Raw genomic sequence first — 27,918 nt, forward strand, 5'->3', positions numbered from 1 at the left:
GCGGATCCGTTTTCCGCCATTTTGGCGGATTTTAACTGACAGAAAAAACTGAAGTGTGAAACAGGCCTTAAGTGAAAGCTAAGCCTTGACTGTCACTGTCAGGAGTGGTGCCTGCATTGGCCCAGGTCATTTAACACAGGGTGGGCCATTTAGCTGTCTAACCGCTTATGCCGCATGAGAAATGGCATCAAATATAAATAAAACCAATTCTTCACCTGCTGTTAATTAGTTATTCTGCCTCCCAAAGATCACAGTAAGACTTGGCTGACATTTCTCCTGGGCTCTACGCTGAGTGCTTACACCACTGTTTCCATGTAAATTTCTAAAATACATGATTTAGACATAATCCTTAGCGGAAGATTCCCTATAATTAGGCAGATGGAGGCACTGTGGACGTAGTCTGGTCTATGATATGGCTGTCTCCATCTTTTTAAGCATGCACAAAAGTGTGATCGACCACAGTTTTGTGCACCTCTGAAAAGAAGGAAACCACTGAACAGAGGCCAGTTGAAATCCAGAGTAACTCTTCTGCTTCATTATAGCAAATGGATTCCTCAGGGACTTCATCTGAATCACGTCATTCTGAGATTTAGATGGAAACCCCGATGTAAGTGTTCAGCATAGGATATACAGTTGTACTCAAAAGTTTAATACCCCGGCAGAATTTTTGCTTTTCTGGACTTTTTTCAGAGAATATGAATGATAACACAAAATTGTTTTCTTCACTCATGGTTAGTGGTTGGGTGAAGCCATTTATTGTCAAACTACTGTGTTTTCTCTTTTTAAATCATAATGACAACCCAAAAGATCCAAATGACCCTAATCAAAAGTTCACATATCCTGGTGATTTTTACCTGATAACATGTACAGAAGTTGATTTAAATGGGTTTGAATTGCTACTAAAGGTAACCTGTGACCTGTTTGCTTGTAATCAGTGTGTGTGCATAAAAGTTGAGTGATTTTCTGGAATCCAGACACACCCTTGCATTTTTCATTCAGCCACTGACATTTCTGAATTGTGAGTCATGGGGAAAGCCAAAGAATTGTCAACGGATCTACAGGAAAAGCTAGTTGAACTGTATAAAACAGGAAATTTAATATGCAAATTGCCTCTTCAGAGAGAAAGAGGACTTGAACTCTATAGCGCCACCTGTTGAAAGTAGTGATCCTACAAGTCACAATCAACCCTTTAACGAGTCTTGCAATATCACTTAGGATTAAAGCCAAATCAGAATCTCAATTTGCAGACACGGTGTTTCGGACTATTGGCCCTCATCAGTGCAAAGTACGAGAACTGATTTGGCTAGGTGAGAGGCTCTGGACTGGGGTCTAAGGGGTAAGGTTTCTCCTTGTGGAGAGTTACATACCAGCTCTGGCTTGTCAAGGTAAGGAGGCTTATTCGCCATGCAATGCTCCTCTGGGAAATTTAATATGCAAATTGTCTCTTCAGAGAGAAAGAAGACTTGAACTCTATAGTGCCACCTGTTGGAAGTAGTGATCCTACAAGTCACAATCGACCCTTTAACGAGTCTCTTTCTCTCTGAAGAGGCAATTTGCATATTCAATTTCCCAGAGGAGCGTTGCATGGCGAATAAGTCTCCTTACCTTGACAAGCCAGAGCTGGTATGTCACTCTCCACAAGGAGAAACCTTACTTCTTAGACCATAAAACAGGAAAGGGATACAAAAAAATCCAAGGAATTGATAATGCCAGTCAGCAGTGTTCAAGCTGTGATTAACAAATGAAAAATCAGGGGCTCTGTACAAACAAAACCACAGTCAGGTAGACCAACAAAAATTTTGTCCACAAGTGAAGGAAAATTGTTCGTGATGCACAGAAAAGCCCACAAATAACATCAGTTGAAATATTGGACTCTCTTAAAGCTAGCAGTGTGGCTGTTTCAAGATGCACAATAAGGAGGCATTTGAAGAAAAATGGGCTGCATAGTCGAGTCGCCAGAAGAAAGCCATTACTGCGCAAATGCCACAAAGTATCTCACCTACAATATGCAAAACAGCATAGAAACAAGCCTCAAGACTTCTGGGACAAGGTAATTTGGAGTGATGAGACCAACATTAAACTTTTTGGCCACAACCATAAACGTTACATTTGGAGAGAGGTCAACAAGGCCTATGATGAAAGGAACACCATTCCTACTGTAAAGCACGGAGATGGATCGCTGATGTTTTGGGGATGTGTGAGCTACCAGGTCACAGGAAATTTGGTCAAAGTTGAAGGAAAGATGGATGCAGCATGTTATCAGCAAATATTGAAGACAAATTTGCAATCATCAGCCCAGAAGTTGCGCATGGGACATACTTGGACGTTACAACATGAAAATGATCCAAAACCCATGGTCAAGTTGACCTGTCATTGGCTACAGCAGAACAAAGTGAAGGTTCTGGAGTGGCCATCTCTGTCTCCTGACCTCAATATCATTGAGCCACTCTGGGAAGATTTCAAACACGCAGTTCATGCTAGACAGCCCAGGAATTTACAGGAACTGGAGGCTTTTTGTCAAGAAGAATGGGCAGCTTTACCATCTGAGAAAATAAAGAACCTCATCCACAACTACCACAAAAGATTTCAAGCTGTCATTGATGTTAAAGGGGGCAATACATGGTATTAAGAAATGGGGTATGTGAAGTTTTTATCAGGGTCATTTGGATGTTTTGGGTTGTCATTATGATTTAAAAAGAGAAGACACAGTAGTTTGACAATAAATGGCTTCAACCAACCACTAACCATGAATGGAGAAAAAGTTTTGGCGTTATTATTCATATTCTCTGAAAAAAGGCAAAGAAAGCAAAAATTCTGCCAGATTATGTAAACTTTTGAGCACAACTCTTTGTAATCCAAAATGTTATGTAGAGTGTTCCCAATAAAAGCTTCAACTAAATCCAGAAAAAAAGCAAGTCCCCATTCAGATTCGTCAACTGTCAATGGAAATATTACTTGTAGTACAAAGACTCGTTCTGAAAAAGGAAAAATGGTTCCTCGCCCTCCAAAAGAAATCTAGCAAATTCTATGCTCTCAAACCAAATGCCCCTCTCCCTTTTGAGCCCCAGTGTGCCTAAACCACATTTAGTGTCCACGTTTGGCATTTTTGTAGCAATAAGAGAGCTTAATTTAAGAAGTCCATTTATCTGCAAGCACAAGCTGGGCACAATGTATGGATGCTACAATGTATGGGCACTAGAATGGCAGATTTGCAATTTTCACTCAGCAACATTCACTGCTGCTTGTTTTTCTTGTTTTAGGCAAACAACCAAGGAGGCAAAATCAACCTTGCATCTGTAGATAAATTCCATGAGGGGTGTAATTTCGATAACGGGGTCACTTGAGTGGAGATTCTGCTCCTATAGCACTTAGGGACTCTTTATATGGAGTCCGCAAACTACTCTATAATAATTCGTTTTCCAAGAGTCAAATAAAGCTCCTTCTGTTACTAGTCTTGCCGTATAGTTAATCAGTACTGCACAGCCACATATGGGGTATTGACAAGTTCAGAAGAAATTGTGTGACAAATGTTGTTGCCATTTTTACCTATTTCCCAGTGTGACAATGTAAAATCTGGGGCTAAAACTATATTTTTGTGATAAAAGTTTATGTTTTCTTCACTGCTCAATGGTATAAAATTCTGTGACATACATGTTGTGTCAATATGATCACTGCACCCCTACCCCTTGATGAATTGATTGAGAGGCATAGCTTGTAAAATGAGGTAATTTTGGGGGGGCTCTGCTGGTCTTGCACCTCAGGGGTTCTGCCAATGTGACAGATCACCCTCAAACCATTCCAGCAAAATGTGCACTAAAATCTGAGCTTTGCACTGTGCATCAGAATTAGTTTTTGACCACATATGAAGTACTAGCGTACTCAAGAGAAATTGTATAACATACTTTGTAGAACATTTGTTCCTGTTTTTACCTTTTGAAAATTGAAAACTTGAGGCCAAAATAACATTTAAGTGGAAAAAATGGTAATTTATCATTGACTCAGCCCAATGTAATAAAATTCTGTGAATTGCTTGAGGGTTTAAAATGCTTACTACACCACTCAATGAATTCCTCAAGAGGTGTAGTTTTGAAAATGGGGTCACTTGTGGGAGTTTCTGCTATTTTGGAATGTCAGGAGCTCGTAAAATGTGGCATGACGTCCCCAACCTATTCCAGCCAAAACATCACTCTATAATTCAATTGGTGCTCCTTCCCTTCTGAGCCCAGCTGGGTGCCCAAACAGTAGTTTTCTAACACATATGGGGTATTGGAGTACTCAGGAGAAATTTCGCAAAAAATTGTATGGTCCATTTTCTCCTGTTACCCTTATGAAAATGAAAAATTTTAGTCTGAAGCAACTTTTTGCAAGAGAAATGTATTTTTTTCATTTTCACGGCTCAATATTCTAAAATTATGTGAAGCACCTGCAGCTTTAAGGTGCTTGCTACACATCTAGATAAGTTCTTTGAGGCATATAGTTTTCAAAATGGGGTCACTTGTGGGAGGTTTTGAATTCTTAGGCACAACAGGGGCTCTCCAAATGTGATATGGCATCCGCTATCTATTAAAGACAATTTTGCCCTCCAAAAGTCAAATGGTGCTCCTTATGTTCTGAGCCCTGTCATGCGTCCATACAGTAGTTTTCTACCACATATGGGGTATCGGCGTACTCATGAAAAAGTGCATAACAAATTCTTTCATCCATTTTCACCTTTTACCCATGTGCAAATGAAATATTGGGGGTCAAAGGAACATGTTTGTGGGAATAATATAATATTTCATTTTCACGGTTTAACTTGATAAAATTCTGTGAAGCACCTGTGAGTTCAATGCTCTCACTACACATCCAGAAGAGTTCCTTGAGGGGTGTAGTATCCAAAATGTGATCACTTGTGGTTGATTTACACTGTTTATGCACATCATGGGCTCTCCATGTTGTGCCCTATCCCAGCCAATTTTGTGATCCAAAAGTCAAATGGGCTTTCAGCGTACTTAGGGGAAATTGATCAACAAATTGTATGGTTCGTTTTTTTTCTGTAACCCTTGTAAAAATGCTAAATATGGGGCTAAATTAACATTTTCGTGGGAAAAATGAAAATGCTAATTTTGTCCTTCCACTTTGATTTAATTTCTGTGAAGCATATAAAGGGTTAATAAACTTCTTGAATGTGGTTTTGAGCAGTTTGAGGGGTGCAGCTTTTAAAATGATGTCACTTTTGGGTATTTTCTGTCATACAGGACCCTCAAAGTCACTTCAAGCGTGATGTGCTCCCAAAAAAAAACAGTTTTGTAAATTTTGCTGGAAAAATGAGAAACTGCTGAAAAACTTTTAACCATTCTAACATAAAATAAATTATGTTTAAAAATGATGCAGATGTAATGTAGACATATGGGAAATTCTATTGATAAATTATTTTGTACAACATGATTGGCTTTTTTTTAAGGATATCAAAATTGAAAGTTGCGAAATTTTCAAAATTTTTGCAAAAAATATGATATTTTTATGAATGCAAAAAAAATTCAACCTAAACTCACCTCTAACATAAAGTACAATGTGCCACAAAAAAAGCAATCTCAGAATACTGGATCACAGGGATTTATTGAAATGATCCATTTCAGCATTATTATTATTATTATTATTGTTATTGATAATTTATATCACCACTCGCCAGAATTGTAAAATTTGGCCTGGTCAGTAAGGTGAAAACAGGCTCAGGTTTGAAGGGGTTAATGAAACCCAATTGTAAATTTCATTTTTAGCCCAAAGTATGTGCACTTCTGTAAAAAAAAATACAACTGAAGAGTCCATATCCTTCGAAGAGTCTTTGCTAATTAAGTTGAATGTGGAGAAATATCTCCTGGGGTGCCAAGTCAGAGATCTGTCTTGCTAAATTTTGAACGGCTCTGAAAAAGTTCTCTGCAATAGTTAAAGCTGCCTGGTTATCCTGTGTACTGATTTTTTTTAAAGGGGTTAAGTACATTCAGTGCTTCTCATAAATCCATGACATCACCAGCATCTGGATTACTGTAAGTTAAAGAACAGAATAAACACTGGGCCGTAGAGGTGACAAGACTTTTTCCAATAAAAGTACTCAAAGGAAAAGATTCAATGTCCAGCAGCTAAGGGATTTCTATACCTGAGCAATTTCAAGTACATCATGCATTTCACAAGGGATAATTTATACCATCCTTTACTTAATACAAAACTGTTGCAATTAAAAACTGTCTAAGGATTTGGGTACACATCAGTGAGACCACTCAAAAGGGCAGCAAGTTAACCCTCCCACAATTAGTGGTAAATTCAAGTGACGACAGTCATAATACACTAATGGTAGATGACTAATAACTGCTTAGCACAACATTCGTTTTCAATTGCAGTTCAACTTTGCTCTAGAAATATCTGGAAGTAATGTAATGTAGAATTGGGTTCTTTTTACAGTGAAAGACTTTCATACTCTGTTTCACCAATTTTTTTAAATTGATGTGAAAATAATAGCTGTAACGGGATGTATTCTTGGAATAAATCGATGAAAGTAAAGACGTAAATTTTTTACAGTATGCACATGATGTTTCTTTACTAAAATCTTCTTAGAAAGATTTACTTGCATCATTGTTTGCCATTATAGCAGAATTGAGGATGATGGGGGCTTTTCACCCCATCTTTGGAACCTGATCCTCACTTGAACCCCAAATGTAGCCTCATGTAGAAAAAGTGGTAATGCTTAATGGAAACCCTGTCCACTCAATAGTATAGAAGTTATAAATACAGTCAACCCAATAACTCTTATAACACGATTTGGGAATTATAAAGTATTGTATTACATTGATTTACTGCTGTGCAATCTGTTTTGCTTTCTCAGTTTGTCCTGCCTATTTAGCTGTAGTCAAGCTCTGATGCAGGTAATCGATCATGTTCCTTGTCTCTAGTTAAGTATTGAGTCAGCCATCATTGTTGGTGTTATCTTCTGCACAACCCTGAAGAAAAACCATCTTTTTACTTGCTGCTGTTGTGCATAACCACAAGAATTTCACCCTGAGAATAAATCTCTCCTGGAATCTCCATACGTGCCTCTGCAGCTAAGGTGACACTGTCTGACAAAGTTCTTGGTGTGCGTACTGGTTCAATAAATACATAGAGGTAATGTTTCAGAAGCCTTACACATACTTTATAGTTATGGAGTCAGAATACTTTTAGACTTTATTGGAAAGACCAGTAAGTAAGCAAAATGACTTTCCCCAAATTTTTTTTTTCATTAGCTAGGGTTGCTGAATGGTCATTAGGAGACGCCCATTTTCTTCAAAGTATTGGTCCTAGACCAGGGCCAGAATTAGTGTCAGGCAAACTAGGCATTTGCTTAGTGTTCCCACTCCCTCAGGGGCACCCAGACTGTGGCGTGCTGCTAATAGTGTCACACCACGTGGCCGCTATAGGGTCCGTGAGCCACAAGTGCCCGGTGCCAGCGTCGGCTCCAGCCCCGCTGCATAGCGTATTGAACTATTTCAGCATCATAGATCCCAATGCAGTTGAAATCAATGATGAAGGAGAGAGCGTCAGGTGATGCTCCCTCTCCCATCATTCCTTCTCTTCTTCTGATGCAGTGGGTGTGATGACTTCACTACATAGTGTCCCACGCTGTGCCGAACAGTGGAGCTGCTGAGAAGACGCGCTGCAGAGACCGGAGCATCGGGGCAATGGGAAGAGACGAGTATTGTATTTATTTTTAAATCAGTGAGTACATGGTGGCCATAATACTGGAGTAATATGGGGGCTACGTTATACTCTAGTGTCTGCATTATACTATATGTGACTGCATTATATTCTATTGGGCTTCATTATACTATATGAGGCTGCCTTATACTATATGGAGCTGAATGATACTGTGTGGGTCTTAATTAAAATTTATGGGGATACATTATTCTATATGAGGCTGCATTAAACCATATAAGACTGCATTATACTCTATCAAGAACTATTGGGAGTGCATTATACTATCTATAATGCTGTCCCCACAGAGAACACTCTATCAAGGACTATTGGGAGTGCATTACACTCTATTGGGTCTGTGTTATACTGTATGGAAGACTATGGGGAATGCATTATACTGTATGGAGGACTATGGGAAACGTATTATACTGTGTGGAGGGCAATAAGGAATGCATTAAACTATGGGGAGTGTGTTGTACTATATGGAGGACTATGGGGTGCATTATACTATATGAATGGCTATAGGATGCATAATACTATATTGAGTATTATGTGAAGTGTATTATACTATATGGAGGACTATAGGGAGTGCATTATACTATAGGAAGCTCTATAGGGTGTGCATTATACTATGTAGAGGTCTATTGGGAGTATATTATGCTATATGAAGGTCTATAGGGAGTGTATTATACTATATGGAGGACTATGGGGAACATTATACTACAGGGTGGGCCATGTATATGGATACATCTAAATAAAATGGAAATGGTTGGTGATATCAACTTCCTGCTTGTGGCACATTAGTATATGGGAGGGGAAAAACTTTTAAAGATGGGTGGTGACCATGGTGGCCATTTTGAAGTCAGCCATTTTGGATCCAACTTTATTTGTCACAAGAAAAACAATGGTGTGCTTGGTTTTAATGTAACTTTATTCTTTCATGAGTTATTTACAAGTTTCTCTTTGTTTACAGCCATTGACATGTCACAGAGGTTAACATGTGAGGAGCGGATAGAAATTGTGTTGATATCTGGTGGACACCCTAAGCAAGAAAACTTTCACCATTCTCATTTTATTTAGGTGTATCCATATAAATGGCCCACCCAAAAAGTTTGCCTCATCACTGAACATAATGTTCTGTGTAAACTGAGGGTACTGTTCCAATTTTAGTTTTGCCTATCCTGCAAATTCATTGTGTCAATCTGGCATCAGTTGAACATCCCTTCGGCGGATATTAGTTACTCACAAATGGAACCCATACAAAATCCAGCTGCTGCAGCATCTCAATGAGGATGACCCAGATCAGCACGCTGAATTTGCAGAATAGGCAAAACAAAAGTAGTTGTCATTACTATTCCAGACTACTGCTCCATCTTAGGAGAGAGAAAACAGAAGAATTTTAATTCACTTACCTATGCATGTTTTCATGTCAATGCTCGCCATAAATCCATCAAAGCACAGACAACGATATTCTCCTGGAATGTTGGTGCACTGTCCTCCGTCACAGATTTCAGGGTTGTCTTCACATTCATCAATATCTGTAAAACATAGATATATGCAGTCACTGTCAATTTTTTGGACAATCTAATGTCTTATAAAAGACATAATAGTCTGATTCATGTATTGCCTAATTGACAATGACAATGAACTTTATTGCACAGAGAACTAGATTTAACTAGGTTAACCATTAACTTGGACAGGTTAATGACAATATATTGTATCTAATGAAATAAACCCTAAACATATAATTAGATTTCTTTTCTATTATTTCACAGTTTTGGTCAAATTGGTTGGCAAGATCACAGTTATCATTAATTGAGCAGTTTGGTGCAGTTGGGTTCTTCTGCATATGGCTTAATTATACATATTGGCCCTAACATTATTGTTAGAGATGATCAGTCATCTAGTAGAGACCAGAATCAATTTGTGGACAGAATATGTATAATTTTACTTCTATTGTTAAATTGGAGTTTCAGCTTTGCACTACTTTACAATTTACACCTTAAAGCCTTTTAAACGCTTCTGTCACACTTGTGTTTATGTGATTATCTAAAAACTACTCTACTTTCACTCAAAATGTCAGAGGATCAGCACTATGTTCCTTACTGAGTAGTAGGTATCTGTCATTAGAGGTGTGTGAGGAAGGCGAAATCGGATGTTTTTAAAACCACTATTGATGGTGCCACTTTTAAGAAAAGCGGGGATGATAATAAAGGAGACAGAAAAGCAGAACACTATATTACACTGAAATAACATAGCCCGGGCTATGGAATGGTGGTGAGCGTTCTGTATTCATTGACCACTTAGGATAGAGATTATATTACGGTGTTGCAGCACAGCAAACTTTTCTATTGTACTTGGCCTCCTACTTTGGATTGGAGGACTTATCCTATATACTCACTGTAGCTCTATGTGGTGATGCGGCACTATATCTATGTTTTCTGGACAAGTAGAGTTTAGTTCAGCATGTCTGAAAACATGGGATAAAATCTAGTTGCCATAGATATAATTGTTTATAACATGGGAAATATCTGTTAATCATGGCCCTTGAAAAAAAATTATTCCGATTAAAACAAAAGAGAAATATATGTGGGTTCATGGTCAGATTAAAGGCAAATCATAAGTTATAAATGTGGCTTGCCATCAAATGTAATGTGCAAAAATGAAATCTGATCGCAATGGAAAAGCATACGGACAAATGTGTGGACAAATGTAAGTTCTTGCAATAAAGATGTCAGCTACAAGCTAGTAATTACTTTCTAGAAAGACTAACAATATGATTCATTCTATAGCCTCTTAGTGTTGCAACCTTTTCCCCAGAAACATAACCGAAAATGATTGTGGTGGATTTGGCTCAGCAATAGCTATTAGGAAATGAGCATGATGAAGTCACTTCTCATAAATCTCACTGAACCTGTCTTGTGCAAGGGAAATAATCTTGCCATAAGAAAACACAATGATTTTTTTTAATTGTCTTGCAAAATATACGATTTGTAGTCTGATGAGTCAGAACACAACTTTATGACTCCCATTCTTACTGGCAAGTGGGGACAGCCTCAAATCTCAGCTCTTATCATAAGATATATTACATTCCTCCTGCTTTATACGCCTAATCTATGCAAGCATATTTGTGTGCATACAGTATGTGAATCAAAGATTATCCCAATTACCTGCACATGTTCTTGAATCCGGCAGTAAAGCATAGCCATCAAGGCAACTGCATAGATAACTTCCATCTGAGTTTTCACAATGTGTGTCACATCCACCATTTATTATCCTACACTCATCAATATCTGAAACAGAAAATTATTTATAAGCTGTGTAACATCAACCTTTATATATTCTACCAGTATAAAAAGTTATCTCCAGTACAAAATACAGACATAGCCCATCATTGAAATAAATTCTTATAAATGAGGTTTCCCCTTGGGAACCAACACCTATCTTGAAAATGGGGACCCTTGATTTCTGTCTCATGGCTGCTGTGATAAAAATGTGGCCACACTTGCAAGGCTCTCTCCGGTCGCCTTGATGAGAATTCCAAAAATAGCCGAACAAGTGGATTGCAAATACTTTACCAGCTTCCAATTCCCAGTAGACATAAGATGTGGTTAAGAAACCTATTATCTTTAGAGAAATGGGGATCCCAGAGGTGAAACTGACAACTTTCAGATATTTATGGCATATCCTGTGCCTGCTCTGACCTTTTTGGGTAGGGTAAGTTTTGTTGGAGCCATTTTTTTTACCATTGTGGCAACGTTGCTGTCGTGCTTCTGCCATGGGTCTTTGTAGCTTGTATTTTGTCTTTGCGTTTTTGGTTGCTACTACTGGAGGTACAGTAGATATTGGGGGTGAAGTGTAAAGTATTACTGTAGTGTGAGAAAGTGTTGTAGGATGTAGGTGGACGTGTTTGAGAATCAAGATGAAATGTTTGAAGATATAACTTCAACCGATATTAGAGAAAATCTGCGCATATAACTAGGAAGAAGTCAATATTGCCCATGATAAGCAGAATATATTGATGTTAACTAAAATAATATGATAAGCAATAATCTGTGTACAGCATGTATATGTGTAACTATATAGTATTGTAGGATACTTCTATATGATGCCATGCTCGAGTATGATTTATTCATGGGTTACAAACTCATTCCATGACTAAGTGCTTTGGCCAGAAACGCGTCAGAATGGGCACGGTTTTTTAACTGTCTGAATATCTTTTTTTAATCATGCGAAAAAAAGATTTGTACATTTTTATTCATTTTTCCTTTTCTTTTGAATTTTTTCCAGTGCTCAACAGACTTGGATCTATGCTGTATTATTTAGCAGCAACCATCTACACATTACATGGTGAGGCTTGTTTCTGTCTTTTGTGTGTTTTTTCCGTCATTCCATGCATATGTCATCTCAACTTACCAGTGCAGCCCAGTCGGTCAGGAGTGGCTTGGTACCCCGGGTTACAGGAACATTGATATGTGCCAATTATATTCACACATTTTCCATTTCTACAGAGATTTTCACTGAGTGAGCACTCATTGACATCTAAATGAGATAGAAATCGTCAGAAAAAAGACATGCATATACGAGGTGCAGAATGCCTCTGTACATTATTTATAGGCTTAGTATTTTTAGGACGAAATTATTAATTCTTCTGACAATTTACTATAATATTTTTGCATTTGCAATCTGCAAAAAAATGAACACAACGAAAGACATTAAAGGGAACCTACCACATAATTCCTGCTGCCCAAACTACAAGCAGCATGAATCATCGACCTGTTCCCTGCTTATTTATGGTTTACACTGAAACACGTTAAAAACAGGTTTGGAAACATATTGGCAGATCACAGACTTATGGTCTTTCAGGCTTCTTCCTTCCCTGCTCAGCCTGATTTACAGGACATTCCCTAACCACCTGGAGGTGAGAAACATCTCAATCAAGCAGAACATGGCAGGGAGAAGCAAAAGGTTATCCGCCTCCATGATTAGTCAACTCATCCCCATCCCTGTTTACAACTATGTTGTTTTCAGAAATGCCGTAGTGTTCCAGAAAAAAATACATATTTGTAATGGATCCGGTCTCTGATTCATGTTGTCCATGGTTCAGGCATCATGAATCGTGACAGGTTCCCTTTATACCACACCAATATCAAAACATGTGGTGGTATAAGGAATCTCAGCATTTGTGTCGAACTGTTACCTTACCATTCACTCTGAGGGCTGATTTGGGCAAAACTGTAGCTAAATTGAGATTGTAAAACTGCATCTCTGTGATATGCTCAATGACCAGACACTACACAATGCCTAATGGCAGTGACTGAAAGGATTAATTGTAGCAAGACTGAAAAATCTATATATTTATATCTATGTAAATTTATATCTTGAACTCTTCTTTTTAATTTTCTGATATAAAATAACAAGTCAGATGGAATCTACCAAGCATTTGAACATACCTACACAGGCATCCCCTGTTGGTGTAAGCTCAAGTCCAGGGGGGCAGTTGCACAGAAAGCTGCCCTCTGTGTTTACACATTCTCCACCCCTGCACAACAGAGGGTTTCGTTCACACTCATCAACGTCTGAAATGAAATATATGAGAGAGATTTGAATTGAAATCATATTACAATTATTTCTAGTTATTCTGGCATCATAAGGTGAGACAACAAATCTAATACTTAACATGCAACTAATGTCAGGGCCGTGTCTATGTTAACAAGACGTGCGTTACAACAGTGCAAGTTACAGTATATGCTAATGATTCAATACAGTTCCATAAAATATAAAAATAAGGATCATAGCAATTAAAAAGGAATTGTTGTGCAAACAAATACAGTGTTTTCACACATCTGTATTTTTCTTATAAGTAAAACAGTCTGCATTTAAAAAAAAATCTGTGTTGTACCCATTCTTAGTTAAGTTAGTTTTTATGATCCTTGTTGCATTCGTATGAAGAAAAAAATATCTTAACCCCTCCTATACATTAAACAGTAACATTTGGAGAGCACATGGATGACATCCTTGTGCTACCTGTTTTTTCTTCACTGGACTATTGACTTGCAATGGCAAGTTTGATCTACAATATTGATCAAAGTAAGATACATCTTTGTTTTTTGCAAACAATTGGTCTGCAAAAAAAGAAACTGGTCTATGATCTTTCCAAAAAAAGGGTGGAGAGCACATGTATATAAAAAACCTGACTTGTGAAAAAGTCCTTAATAGTGATGAGCGAGTATACTCGTTACTCGAGATTTCCCGAGCATGCTCGGGTGGTCTCCGAGTATTTGGATGTGCTCGGAGATTTAGTTTCTGTCACCATAGCTGCATGATTTGCAGCTGCTAGACAGCCTGAATACATGTGGGTGTTGCCTGTTTGTTAAGAAATCCCCACATGTATTCAGGCTGGCTAGCAGCTGCAAATCATGCAGCTATGGCGACAGAAACTAAATCTCCGATCACATCCAAATACTCGGAGACCAACCGAGCATGCTCAGGAAATCTCGAGTAACGAGTATACTCGTTCATTACTAGTCCTTACATGAAGGTGTAGGCCTCCAATGCTTTTTGTAGGGCAAAGTAGATGTCTACTGTAAACATTTCTACTGTATATTGGTAAAACGATTATGTTCTTCACAAAATAATTATGTGAATGGAAAAAAATGTAATAAAATGTAAGCAATGTCTTACCCATACAATTCTTCATCATCATGAAGCCACTCTCAAAGCCTTCAAAGCAGTCACATTCAAAACTGCCAGGGGTATTCACACAAGTGCCACTACCGCATAGATCAGGGGAAATTCGGCATTCGTCAATATCTGAGCACAGAGATATGAATATAGGAATTAACCATTGGTCTATTCAATGACATTTACACTTTTAATGTATAAACAGTGTATAAATAATGGAATGTTACCTGTGCAGTTCCTTTCTTCCATATCCAAAGCAAAGCCGTTGTTACATTTACATTTGAAGCTTCCAATTGTATTTCTACATTTTCCATTTGTACATATCCCGGGGAAAGCCTTACATTCATTTATATCTGGTAAGAGGAAAATATGTCATATTATTATAAACTCCATATACAGTATACAAAGAAAAAGCCATATGAAATCTCTTCCTCCACTAATCCAATGTGTCAGGAAAATCATCTAGTACTCTTTGTAGGATAGAGAAGATGAACAATATATAGACAACAGAAAAAATGTAGGTTTGTGTATGTGCATGTGTGTTGGGCTTTAAAAATATTCTCGGAGATTAGAGTGAAGGTATTTCGGCACCAGGCTTTCCTTTTGGCATTAATTATTTCCACGTATGGAGGAGTTTGCCAAGTGCAGAAGCTATTGGTGGTGCACGCATTAGCAATAAATCAGTGTAATTCAAGCAAAAGTAGAAATGTGGCACTCACCAGATTCTGAGATAAAAACATCAGACATGCAAACACATGATTGGGACGATTTTGACCCGAAGAAACGGCTTGACAGCGCAAAATAACCATCATCTTAAACAGTCTCCCCTCTCACTCCCTGCCCGCTGAAGAGTTTGCATGTCTGATGGAATAAGGGAGGCTTTATAAAGGCTGATGCAAAAGCAACTGAACTAAGATGCACCAAATTGGTTAAGAGGTGGACATATTTAAATAAATTTGAGGCATTTTGGAGCTGTCTATGCATAAGACAATGGGGGAAAATGAAAATAAAATATGGGGTAAATGTTCCAAATTTTAAAACTGAATGACACCAGGAAACCGGCACAATGGAAATGATAAAGTAGAATGGTTGTCAACTATTGATGCCTTCAAAGTATCAAAATTACATATTATGGGAAAAAGAAGCTCCAGAGCCAGCATGCCAAAAGTAAATTACAATTTACTTATATTATTTATATATATATATATATATATATATTTATTTATATAATAGACAATTATAATAGGATGAATAATGTGTGAGTTTGCATTTCATCAAAGGGAGTAGGGTCACTCAACATTTTGGCTAAGAAGATTGCCATAAATAAAGCATAGATCTAAACATCCTCCAAGAGCAACGTCTTGCAATGATCCAAGAGCATTTTGGTGGTGATGAACAATGCTTTTTTTTTCAGGATGATGAAGCACCAAGTCGTAAGGAAAAAGTTGAAAAGTAAGTGGCCTGGGTAAGAAAACATTTACACTTTTTATCCACAGCCAGGAAACTCTCCAGATCTCAATTCCATTGAAAACTTGTGGTCTATTGTCAACAAATGGGAGGACATACAGAAAGACAGAAATTGTGATAGACTCCAGGCACTGACTAGGAAAGAATGAGTTGCCATCAGGCAGGATTTTGCCCAGAAACTGATATCCAGCATGGTCCAATTGATGAAGTCTTGAAATATAAGGCTCAAAACTGTAAAAATTGAGTCTTTATCTAATTTTGTTGTATTTCTCAAAAAAAGTTATCAAAACTTATGGAATGCTTATAACTGGACATTAGTAGCCATAGAAATATCTGACTAAGATTCCTAAAAACATTGAAGCAGCAAACTTTGTGAAAATCAGAATTAGTGTCTGTCTTAAAACTTTTGGCCACAACTGTAATTCTTTATGTATTTGACAAAATTATTGCATTAAACTTTGACATGATCATAGTTTTATATATTAATATACAATCAACACTTTGATAAATCATGTATGAATTAAGATCTTTGCATTTGTAGAAATGATTTTTCCAATGCAGAGTTTATATAGTTATATCAACTAATTTTTTCCCAGAATAATGTTTATTGGGTGCAAGATCTAACCTTGTTATTTGCAGAAAAAAATAACCCTACATGTTATAATAATAGGAACATCAGATATAAATTTATGCTTAATGGTTGACTGTTGCAAACAAGATGTTACCTTTATAGAAAGGTCTCCCCGATAAAACATCTCCCCTATTTGTAAAGCCAGGACCTCTTGGACACAGGATGTCGTATTCGGCAGTACCAGATTTTGGACACTCTTCGCATTCACTGCCCCATGCTTGCCCTATAGTACAACAGCAGGCATCTAGCCGAAACCTGCCAGGAACTTGCTGAACACATTCATCTTCATCCCATTTTAGGAAACACTGTTCCATACGCAGATCTGCAAAGGAGTAATACGATGTCAATTATATAATTTGCTACCAAAATGGATCCAAAAATTCTGGGCTGAAAAATAAGATAAGGTATAGGATCACCGGTCAAATGACCATTAAGGTGTTGCATATAACATGTCCCCAAGGGTTTCCAGACTATTACTTACCCTAAAATCACTAAATCAATTCTTACCTAGACAAATTCTGCCTGTTCCATCCAAAGTTAGACCATCATGACATTTACAGGAAAAGGATCCCATAGAATTGACACAAACACCATTGGGACATACACCAGGAAAGACTTCACATTCATTGACATCTAAATAACAATACAATAGTAATAATACTCAGTACTTATTAAAATACAGTATTTTGTATGAAAAAACTGATACTGTCATTTCAAAAAGATTTCCTAAGGACAAGGCTAAATAAAATGTTGTAGCCCTACATGGCAGCAGGTTTACTAATCTTCTAGTGATCATCTCCTGCTGCTAAAAAAAAGTAATTCTATCAAAACTATAGCAAGCAGCTTTGAAAGTGACACATTGTAGGCACATCGGCCTCACCAATCAAGGCAGGAGAGCCGGAGAGTGCGGGGACGAAGGAGGCGCTGACCAGCGACACTCATCCGACTGGACCACACTGATTAACATACAGCGTTGGCAACTTATAAAAAGTTTGGGTCTTATAAACGTATGCAGGACTGAAGCAACAAGGTGGATTTAGTGCATATAGGGAAAAACCTGGTGACAGGTTTCCCTTAATGTGGCTCTATAGGTTGGGAAGTCTTTCAGTCTTAGCTAACATGTGGCAGTAATATTGTGCTGGTCGAGTTCTACATTGCTTGCTGTAGTCGTGAGGTTGTTACACAGCTTCAGTACAGTATCCAAGTGCCAGCTATGTGGCGTTTAGCATGGTAAGATCAGCCAATAATAAAGCTTTTATCCAGGTGCCAAAAGTCAGTAATGCTACAACATCTCTGATATCATTAATACCCAACAGTATTTTTTGCAAACATGAAAAAACGTAGAAAGGCTGCTCTCACTGTTTCCTGTGGGGAAAAGAAGTCCTTTAATTCAATTCATATGGACATCTAAAGCAGCACAGCAGCATGTGAAGGGAGATATGTGGGGAGATGGAAGGAAGGACGATGGCCACTTCGCGCACAGGTGGCGCTTCTACGAGCCCACGATTGGACCCTTAGAAGCACCACCTATGTGCAAAACGGCTGTCGTCTTTCCATCTCCCCACATATCTCCAATCACATGCCACTTTGGATGTCCGTATGAATAAAAAAATAAAAGGATTTCTTTTCACCACAGGAAACAGTGAGTGCTGCCTTGCTATATTTTTTCATGCTTGCATACTACCTGTTGGCTACTGCACCACAAGCATCAAAAGTTTCCTGTATGGCTGTTATTGGTTTTTACAACAGTTCCTCCACTGATGCCTAAATATTCCTCACCTGTTCTGAACCAATAGTATTTTTACCTGCCAAAAGAGGTAGCCGTGTGCACAGAACCTGAGGGATTTGTGGGGCTCACTAGCTAATACTGGGGCGAGTGCTGATACGCATCAAATCAGGCACGTTATAATGCACATAAAAACAAAAAATGAAACATAGACATGCTGCCACCTTCACATGTAACTCCCATCACTCTTGCATATCCACGTGGACAGGTTGGATCTAGAATGAAATAAAGTAAATTTAATAATTTTTATATTTTTAATAAGTAGAGCATAATAGTTAAAATAGTTAAAAAATTGAACAAAACTGGGACCATACAGTTTGCTTCATGTCCAAGAACACTCTTAATTATTAAAGTTATCATGTTAGTCCAACATTAGCTTAGAAGAACCTGTATACCGCTAGTACCTCAATTCATGAAATTAGGTTGGCTTTTCCACCCAAGCAGACCTTCAGCACTTTCTATTCAAAGCTATGCTATATCCACCATGACTGCAGTTTAGGGTTGGAAATGCCTCAAACAGAATTTTTATTCACTAGGATTTACATTGGCTTCATTAGTGCTAACTAAAACAATCACATAGCCATCCCAACAAGTTTCACCTCACAGGCTTCCTCAGAGGGTTTGAGCTATACATCATTATTTATTCATTATTCATTATTTTTCATCCCTCTAGCGGGGTATACACTCATTGCTTGAATACATACAAATACCCACAACATACCTATTTCACATTTTTCACAAGGACTTCCCCATGCGGCTCCCAGAGTAGCACAGCATTCCGACTTAAGAGTTGCCCCATTTATGTTGACCTCACAGCGATTATCTTGAACATTGAGCCAGCACGTTCCTTTTAGACTGTCTGAAATATATAAGATTTTCTTGTCTTAATCTTGTCTCTTGATTAATGCACTGGAAATCCATGTTATATCATACCAGCTTTTTGTAGATTGCAAGTCATAAGAACTTTAAACTAGTAAGGCATGCCGGGAATTGTAGTTGCCCAAAAGTGAAAGAGCGACTGCATGAAGGCATGAAAAGCTACAATATAGCTGATATTCATGTATTCTGTCTATTAGCTTGACTTTAACATTTTTAAAATGATACTACTAGAGGAAGTTCTGGACCTGTTGGCAAGAACTGTTCTTAAAAAGGGAAAATCAACTTTTGCCGATGTGATCATTGGCAACAAAGACTTGGTCAGACAAGTATTGAAACTACAGCATCTGTTATGCTGGTGACGCATCCCTGGAATCAGGCTTTCTGCCCTTACATGATATTGCTCTCACATTAAACAGCAAAATCTGCTGTCAGATTCCCTTTAACTATCCTTATTTCATAACATGGGAATACCCCTTTAAGGATTAGGGAAAACCTAATGAATTGTATTTTACCACGCAAGTGAAGATTTGGATCTGATTTTGAGTTATGGTTGGCAGATGCCTAACACAGTGGTTTTATGCAGTCGTGCTGTATATTCTTTGTAAATGATCCTGCCTGTGTTTTCTCTTCCAAAAGTATTTACTAATTTCTGCCTTTTAACTCCCACATTGTCTGTTTTTACATCCAAATGTTTCCGTTTTATATTGTCTGACCAAGTCTTTGTTGCCAATGATCACATCGGCAAAAGTTGATTTTCCCTTTTTAAGAACAGTTCTTGCCAACAGGTCCAGAACCTCTAGTAGTATCATTTTAAAAAGAGACATTTTTTTTAAAGATATCAGTCATGGCTAAAAATGTTAGCACTCTTTAAATTGTTCCAGAAAGTGAAACATTTTTCCCAAAAAATTATTGCAATTACACATGTTTTGTGATACATATGCTGATTTCCGTTGCATGTATTGGAGTAGCATCAAAAAGAAAACAGAGAAAAAAGGAAAACTGGATGTAATTTCACACTAAACCCCCAAAACTGGCGAGACAAAATTGTTGGCATTTTTCCAAAATTTTTGGTAAAGAACTTTGTTTCAAGCATGTAATGCTCGTTCAAACTCACCAGTGGGAAGTAACAACGGTTTGAGCAATTTGAATATCACACCTTAAACATGATAACAAAATGGAAGAAATTGACTCAATCTTTGCATTATATGTCTGTGCAACAGAAAGAGGAGAAGAGAACAGTCTGAGGACTTGGGAACCAAAATTGTTGAAAAATATCAACAAGCTCAAGGTTATAAATCCATCTACAGAGATCTTGTTGTTCCTCTTTACATGGTGAGCAACATAATCAAGAAGTTTATAACCCATGGCATTGTAGCTAATATCACTGGACGTGGACAACAGAGAAAAATTGATGAAAGGTTGCAACATAGGATATTCCAGATGGTGGATAAACTACCCCAATCAAGTTCCAAAGAGATTTAAGCTGTCCAGAAGGCTCAGGGTGCATCAGTATCATCATAAACTATCAGTCAACATTTGAATAAAATTTAACGCTATGGCAGGAGACCTAGAAGTTCCCCACTGCTGACACAGAGACAGAAAAAAGCTAGACTGAATTTTGCCAAAATATACATGAGTAGGCCAAAATATTTATGGGAAAGCATCATGTGGGACCAAGATAGAGCTTTTTGGTTAAGCACATCATTCTACTGTTTACCAAAAACAGTATGAGGCCTACAAAGAAAAAAACACAGTACCTACAGTCAAATATGGTGCAGGTTCAAAGATGTTTTGGATGTGTTTTGCGGCCTCTGGCACTAGGTGCCTTGACTCTGTGCAAGGCATCATGAAATCTGAAGATTACCAAAGGATTTTGGGTGGCAATTTAGTGAGCAGTGTCAGAAAGCTGGGTTTGCATCCTAGGTTATGGATCTTCCAGCAGTACAATGATCCCAAACATACTTGAAGAAGCACCAGGAAATAGATGGAAACAAAGTGCTGGAGAGTTCTGAAGTGGCCAGCAGTGAGTCCGGATCTAAATCCTACTGAAAACCTGTGGAGAAATCTTAACACTAGGACTACTGGACTCGTGACCCCGCCTAGAACTACTGAAAGGAGTCATTTTGACTCCTTGCTTGTTTTTGTTTATTTTTAGAGTTTCATTTGTGGTTATTTATTAATAATTATATTTTTTGTAATGTATTATTATTGTGAGATCCAACAGTAATGCTTTTGATTGTTTTTTTTCTGCTTTTCTTATTTTTCTACAGAAAATAACAATAATTATAATAGACGTTTTTCAAACATTTTTTTTATTCAAGTGCACACATATAAACAACAACTGAAGAACAAAAAGCAGAGAAAATGTAGGTGGAGGAGCATAAAAATGAAAATATGGCGCAGAATTCACCTTCTAAACATTTGGTGTTTCGCATTTTAGGCATTGCCTTTGATTTATGGCAGTAAATTGCCCACACAAAGACTTACCACAAGTCTTACAATTGCCGACAGATCTATTTTTCTTGCACTTTTCTTTGATCTGGCAAAATTTTGTTTGAACCATCACTTCTGAGCATGTAGAAACTTGGGACGTGGAACCCTTTTCCCTATCTGTGACATAAGGACCACTCAACTCTCTCACAAGCGTTTGCAAAAATGCCTTGCGTGACATTTTTTGGTGGGTAATCTCCTTGAATATTATCCATGCATTTATACCCGCAAAGTCTAAGGCATTTTCAAATGCATGAACAGGCCATCTCCTTGTGCATGTTCGTGTGGTATATTTTCGTGCCATCTGATCCACTACATCTACTCCATATTTTGTTTCATTGTAAAACTTTACCATTTCTGGAGTTTTTTTAGCGGAATCAGACGCAACAACAACATCTGGATGGACGGAACTCAAAATGACAACATTTTTGTTGGGCTTTCCTTGATATACTGTAAGTGTAAAATTGTCTTCATTTCTAAACACTTTAGTGTTGTACAATTCCTCTTTCATGGATTTTATTTCTTTAGGCACTTCTCGCCTTATCTTGTTCAGTGTTCCCACGATGGTTGTTCCTTTGCTTTTTAGCTGTTTAGCTAATTTTACTGAAGTAAAATAATTATCGGTTGTAACATTGCGACCTTTTTTCAAAAACGGGTCCAATAACTTCATTACCACATGGTCAGCTAAACGGTCCTCAGCACAGCGTGTGTCATCTTTTGCCTAGATAAGGGAAGCCATTTGCCAGATATTTGCTCTCCTTATCAACAGCTAGCCAATATTTGTGGCCATATTTATCTGGTTTGGAAGGCATGTACTGCGTGAATGGACACCTAGTTTTGCTTGGGAAAAGTTGCTCATCCACCGTTATGTATGGGCCAGGTTTGTAACACGCAATACAATTTTCAATAAACCTGTCCCACACAGTAGAAAATAGAGCAAACTTGTCCGTTTGCAGTCTCTCCGATCGAGTAGATTTCTCATCAAATCTGATAAGATAAGAGCCTAGAGTAAACAAGCTATTTTGTTCAGTATTACACAGTAATACAAGCAGGTAAAACACAAGGAAAATGTGAAAAGTTGACATGTAAATTGAACTACATCTATATGAACATCAGGGTAAATAAGACAGAGTGAAAAAATTATGCACAAAACTTTATAGCAACATTTAGTGACAAAAGGACCTCAAAATATAGTAGGGAGTCAAAATGACTCCCTTCAGTAGTTCTTGGTAAATTTTGAAAAAAACGCGCAAATTTTTCACCAAAATTATTTATTCTCACAAAATCTTTTTTCACATCATATTTGAGGAAAAGTCACCGAGTTTCAAGCCGGAATTCTGAAAAATGTAGTCACAGAAGAGAAATAAAAAACGAAAGGAGTCAAAATGACTCCATCAGTAGTTCTAGTGTTAAAATTGCTATTAGGAGAAGGTACCCTTCAAATATGAGAGACCCAAAGCAGTTTGCAAAAGAAGAGTGGTCCAGAATTCCAGTTGATTGGGGTAAAAAGCTTTTTGATGGTTATAGGAAGCGATTGATTGCAGTTATTTATTCGAAAGGGTGTAGGGAAGGTGACCTGACGGACGGACGGACTAGTCAGAGTGAAGAAAGATAGGTTTGCACAGTGTAGGTAGGAGTCAGTGATTACAGTGGGGAAACAACTAGGAAAGTGTAGTGGACGTGCAGTACCTTGGGATGACCATTAGATGGCAGGGTGGAGTGTGAGCAAAGGACTTTACAGCAGCTTAGGGCTTTAGAAACCGATGGTCATGGGGGGCATGGTGACAGTTAGAGTGACAGTTTCAAGGAACCGGGTGAGCTATAAATTCTGAGGGAGGGTTCCAGAAGATTCCAGTCCCCAGGGGGAGCTCAAGTGACAGGAGGACTACGACAGTCTGTGCACTCTGAGGAGAATCCAGACCAGGGGGACTGAGGAGAGAGGACGTCAGGGGGGTGGCCCTGACAGGAAAGGACCGCAGTTGAGACGAGGTACTGGGTGTAAGACATCGTATGTGACACGACGACTGAGCAGTAGAAGCGCTGTTGGTTAATGGGCCTAAGGCGGCCACAGTGACGGAACTGTCAGGAGCGTCGACAGTAAAGGAGGGGACGGTGTGTGCAGACACGTCTCCAGTGTACGGTGTGAGAAGCGGCTCTGGAAACGGAGGGCCGCAAGGTGTGAGGCCGTCAGTCGGACGGCAAGTGAAGAAATAAACTTGGACCTGTTGCACCCAGAATCTGCCTCCATCGTGTCTCTGTTGTCATCTCTGCGCGGTATAAAAGTAGGACCACCCCCCCCAGCTCGGCACCCCACCACCGACCCTACATTTGGCGTAGTCGGCAGGATCGCCGCCGCTAATACGCTATCTTCTGCGGCAGGCCTGCAACTGAAGGACTGAGGAAAACTTGGACTGCTCTATTTCGGATTATAAACACCTGTGGACTAAAAATTACTGACCTGTGGATTACAAATTGGGACGCTGTGTCGGATCTGTGTTGCTTGCAGAGGATCCAAGGCAGTAGCTGATTCTGCCCAAGATGGCGGTATTACTTCAGCGCAGAGGAGAGGTCCGGGTGTTTGCAGTTGTTCAGAATGGACTGGGACCCCCTCCAACGTACCCCAAAAGGAAGCAATATATGCCCGGAGACCGACGTTTCCATATATTGGACCCTGGCAGATGGATGGAAAGGTCTGCCAACGCCCCACCCAGCAGGAGGAGTGGCACAGAAGAAAAACTTGGCTGCGGCTGTCTGACGCCATTCGAGTGCTGCCCAACGGACGGTATGAGATGCTGTGGGTGTCGGGGCATCGGCCGCCTAGAGTGGCAATGGCGGCGAGAGATGGAGCTGCACCAGAAGTCATCTTCAGATTTACGGGCAGGCAGCGGGATGCTGAGCCGGGGAGCGGAGCCTGAGGGGAGTCAGCGAGAACGGCTGCCACCAATACCAGCAGAGGACTTCTCAGCGGAGCCCCCGAGTCCGGAGGGAAGGCCCGCAGGACAGTGGAGCAAGGAACGGAGGCTGCGGGGGAAACTGCGTGATGATGGAACGGAGGCCGCAGCGCCAGGGAAGGTGAGAGTACCCCCGGCCCTACCAGTGCCTCCGCAAGCGGCCCCCACCATTCTGCTGCAGCACGCGGCCCCCTGCGCACCGGAAGGCCTAGTTACCACGGGCCCCGTGGTGTATGCAGAGCTGAGCGAGGTCCCCGCTCATGTCCCCGAACTACCCCGCCCGGAGTCACCAGTGCAGAGCTCACCCAAAGAAGATGCTGCTGCGCTTTCCCTGCTAATAGCAGCTGCATTGTTGAAATCGGCCGTTTCTGTCTTGCGGTCTTTTTCAGCGGAGTCCCGCCCACCGGACTCCAGGGCCCGTGCTGTTCCCTCCGTGTGGGAAGCGGAGGTGATCAGGAAGAAAAAGGCCCGGGAGCAGGAAGTGTGGAACCTGCTCCACACTCAAGGAGAGGCCGTCATGGAAAAGAAGAGGACTTGAATGGACACCCTCAGTATCCCCGTGGAGCCCTCACCTCTGTCCATTGAGAGTGGTATAGACTGTCAGGAGTTCGATGCACCGTTGTGCAGATTATAAGGACAGTTGCATTTAGAAAAAAGTTTTGTTGTTGTTTATCTGATGCAATTATTTTTCGTTTCTCTCTTTTCTTATGTTTCATGTATGGAAAGCAAACGTAAAGTTGATTGCCTGACAGAGCGGGGATATGTAAAAGAGAGGGAGTGTCCATGTCCAAGGAAGGGGGAGGGAAAAGGAGTACTGGCGATGTTTATTGTTGAACGTTGAGTTTTAAAGCAAAAGAAAATGAAAAAAAAAATAATATAAAAATGGGTACTTGTGCTATTATAAAGTTGTTTATTGTATGATATGCCAAAGTAAAATGCAACAGGTCCGGGTAAGGGAAGGTCTGCGGGACCAAAGGAAAGTGTGAGATCCGGTAGGGATCTAAGAGTTGAGGTCTGGGAGACCGGGACGCCGACCATGACATGTAATTGAAAGAAGGAAAATGAATGGGAAGACGTGAGAAAGACAGCCGTCCTAGGTCAGGTCCCCAACACCACGGACACCCCTGAAGAAGGAAAGGCGGGCACCGGCAATGATCTGGTAGGTGAGTGGCCTCGATCATGGCGTACCGGATAGTGAAAGGTAACAGTAGGGGAGAGTAGGGGAAAGATACACGCCGTAGAGAGAATACGGGTGTACCTTGCCCAATTTGAAAGACGTTGTCATGTGGCGTGCGCGCTGGTGAGTAGCAGTAGGCTGCTCAGAGCATAGTGCTCCCAGTATAGTTCGGCCCCCACAGATAGTGGGTTTGGCTCAACTTCTGGTCCGACAACAGAATGTAGGTGTAGATTCAGAACGACGAAGGCAGGGATGACGATTGTCGAGGACGACAATGGACAAAGGAAGGGGGAGTGTAGGGAAGGTGACCTGACGGACGGACGGACTAGTCAGAGTGAAGAAAGATAGGTTTGCACAGTGTAGGTAGGAGTCAGTGATTACAGTGGGGAAACAACTAGGAAAGTGTAGTGGACGTGCAGTACCTTGGGATGACCATTAGATGGCAGGGTGGAGTGTGAGCAAAGGACTTTACAGCAGCTTAGGGCTTTAGAAACCGTTGGTCATGGGGGGCGTGGTGACAGTTAGAGTGACAGTTTCAAGGAACCGGGTGAGCTATAAATTCTGAGGGAGGGTTCCAGAAGATTCCAGTCCCCAGGGGGGAGCTCAAGTGACAGGAGGACTACGACAGTCTGTGCACTCTGAGGAGAATCCAGACCAGGGGGACTGAGGAGAGAGGACGTCAGGGGGGTGGTCCTGACAGGAAAGGACCGCAGTTGAGACGAGGTACTGGGTGTAAGACATCGTATGTGACACGACGACTGAGCAGTAGAAGCGCTGTTGGTTAATGGGCCTAAGGCGGCCACAGTGACGGAACTGTCAGGAGCGTCGACAGTAAAGGAGGGGATGGTGTGTGCAGACACGTCTCCAGTGTACGGTGTGAGAAGCGGCTCTGGAAACGGAGGGCCGCAAGGTGTGAGGCCGTCAGTCGGACGGCAAGTGAAGAAATAAACTTGGACCTGTTGCACCCAGAATCTGCCTCCATCGTGTCTCTGTTGTCATCTCTGCGCGGTATAAAAGTAGGACCACCCCCCCAGCTCGGCACCCCACCACCGACCCTACAAGGGTATGCAACCAAATATTAAGTTGAGGGTGCCAACAATTTTGTCCATCCCATTTTTGGAATTTTGTGTGAAATTATGTCCTATTTGCCCCTTCTTCTCTGTTTTTTTTATTGTGTTGTTCCAACACACACAAAGGAAATAAACATGTGCATAGCAAAACATCAGTAACTGTAAAATTTTTATGGAAGAAATACTTCATTTTCATTTTCTGAATCAATTTCAAGGCTGCCAACACTTTCATCCATGAATGTATATGCAAATATAGTGGTAACAGTGTAGACTTCAGAACAAGCACTGATGATAATGTGTCACAGTAGCTTAGGTTCAGCAGTAAGTCAAAGCTACAGAACACTACTACTCTTACTCAAGAAGGAGTGCCTTTTCCCACAGCAATAAGATAGTAAAGTGATTGGTAAGGCCTGTTTCACACTTCCATTTGTTTCCATCAGTCAAAATCTGCCGTTTTGCAAAAAAAACGGATCCGCCATTTTTTTGGGCGGATCGGTTTTTTCCCATTGACTTGCATTAGCGGCGGATTTTGACGAATGGTCATCCGTTGGATCCGTTTTTTGATGGATCCGCCAAAACTTTGGCGTCCGCTTACTTGAGTGGACGGACAAGGAAACGTTTTTTGTCTGCACAGATCCGCTTTTTCACAGTGAGCATGCCCGGAAGAATTTCCTGTCCAGAAATTTAACCCTAAATCCCGTTCTGGCGGCAGGAAAAATTCTCTCTCCTTTTCCAGGCTGCAGTTCCTTTAAAATTCTGACTTCGGCGGATCCGTCAAAACAACGGTCCGGTGTCATACGTTGTCTCACAACGGAAACGGATCCGTCTTTGTATTTTTTCACGGATTGCAACTGACCAAAAAATGGAAGTGTGAAAGAGGCCTAAGCTGAGTGCTGCTCAAGACACATATTGAGAATAACCATTTAAATAATGTGTTCTGATGCCACAGTGTGTGACTTAAATGATTCTACTATATAGCAGAAAGTAGAAAAGAGCCAGACGTCCAGCTAAAGGTGTTTCATTCATCTTAGATTATTTAAAGGCTATCATGGTTCAGAGCTGGATGGAAATGGAGGCTG

General features: G+C 40.0%; 1 protein-coding gene across 1 annotated transcript in view; it reads right to left on the bottom strand.

Annotated features, from left to right (window-relative positions):
- Positions 1–27,918, bottom strand: part of FBN2 (fibrillin 2) — a 378,197-nt gene that overhangs the window by 95,988 nt on the left and 254,291 nt on the right. Inside the window, exons 21-30 of the mRNA XM_073557740.1 lie at positions 18,994–19,131; positions 18,437–18,487; positions 16,994–17,119; positions 16,581–16,808; positions 14,616–14,741; positions 14,389–14,517; positions 13,158–13,283; positions 12,121–12,246; positions 10,875–10,997; positions 9,117–9,242 (exon numbers count right to left, since the gene is read on the bottom strand). Of these exons, the coding sequence (XP_073413841.1) occupies positions 9,117–9,242; positions 10,875–10,997; positions 12,121–12,246; positions 13,158–13,283; positions 14,389–14,517; positions 14,616–14,741; positions 16,581–16,808; positions 16,994–17,119; positions 18,437–18,487; positions 18,994–19,131 (1,299 nt within the window). The remainder of the gene's footprint in view (positions 1–9,116; positions 9,243–10,874; positions 10,998–12,120; positions 12,247–13,157; positions 13,284–14,388; positions 14,518–14,615; positions 14,742–16,580; positions 16,809–16,993; positions 17,120–18,436; positions 18,488–18,993; positions 19,132–27,918) is intronic.

The sequence above is a fragment of the Dendrobates tinctorius genome, unplaced genomic scaffold, assembly GCF_039654945.1.
Source record: "Dendrobates tinctorius isolate UK_male_01 unplaced genomic scaffold, ASM3965494v1 ptg000003l, whole genome shotgun sequence".
NCBI lineage: Eukaryota > Metazoa > Chordata > Amphibia > Anura > Dendrobatidae > Dendrobates > Dendrobates tinctorius.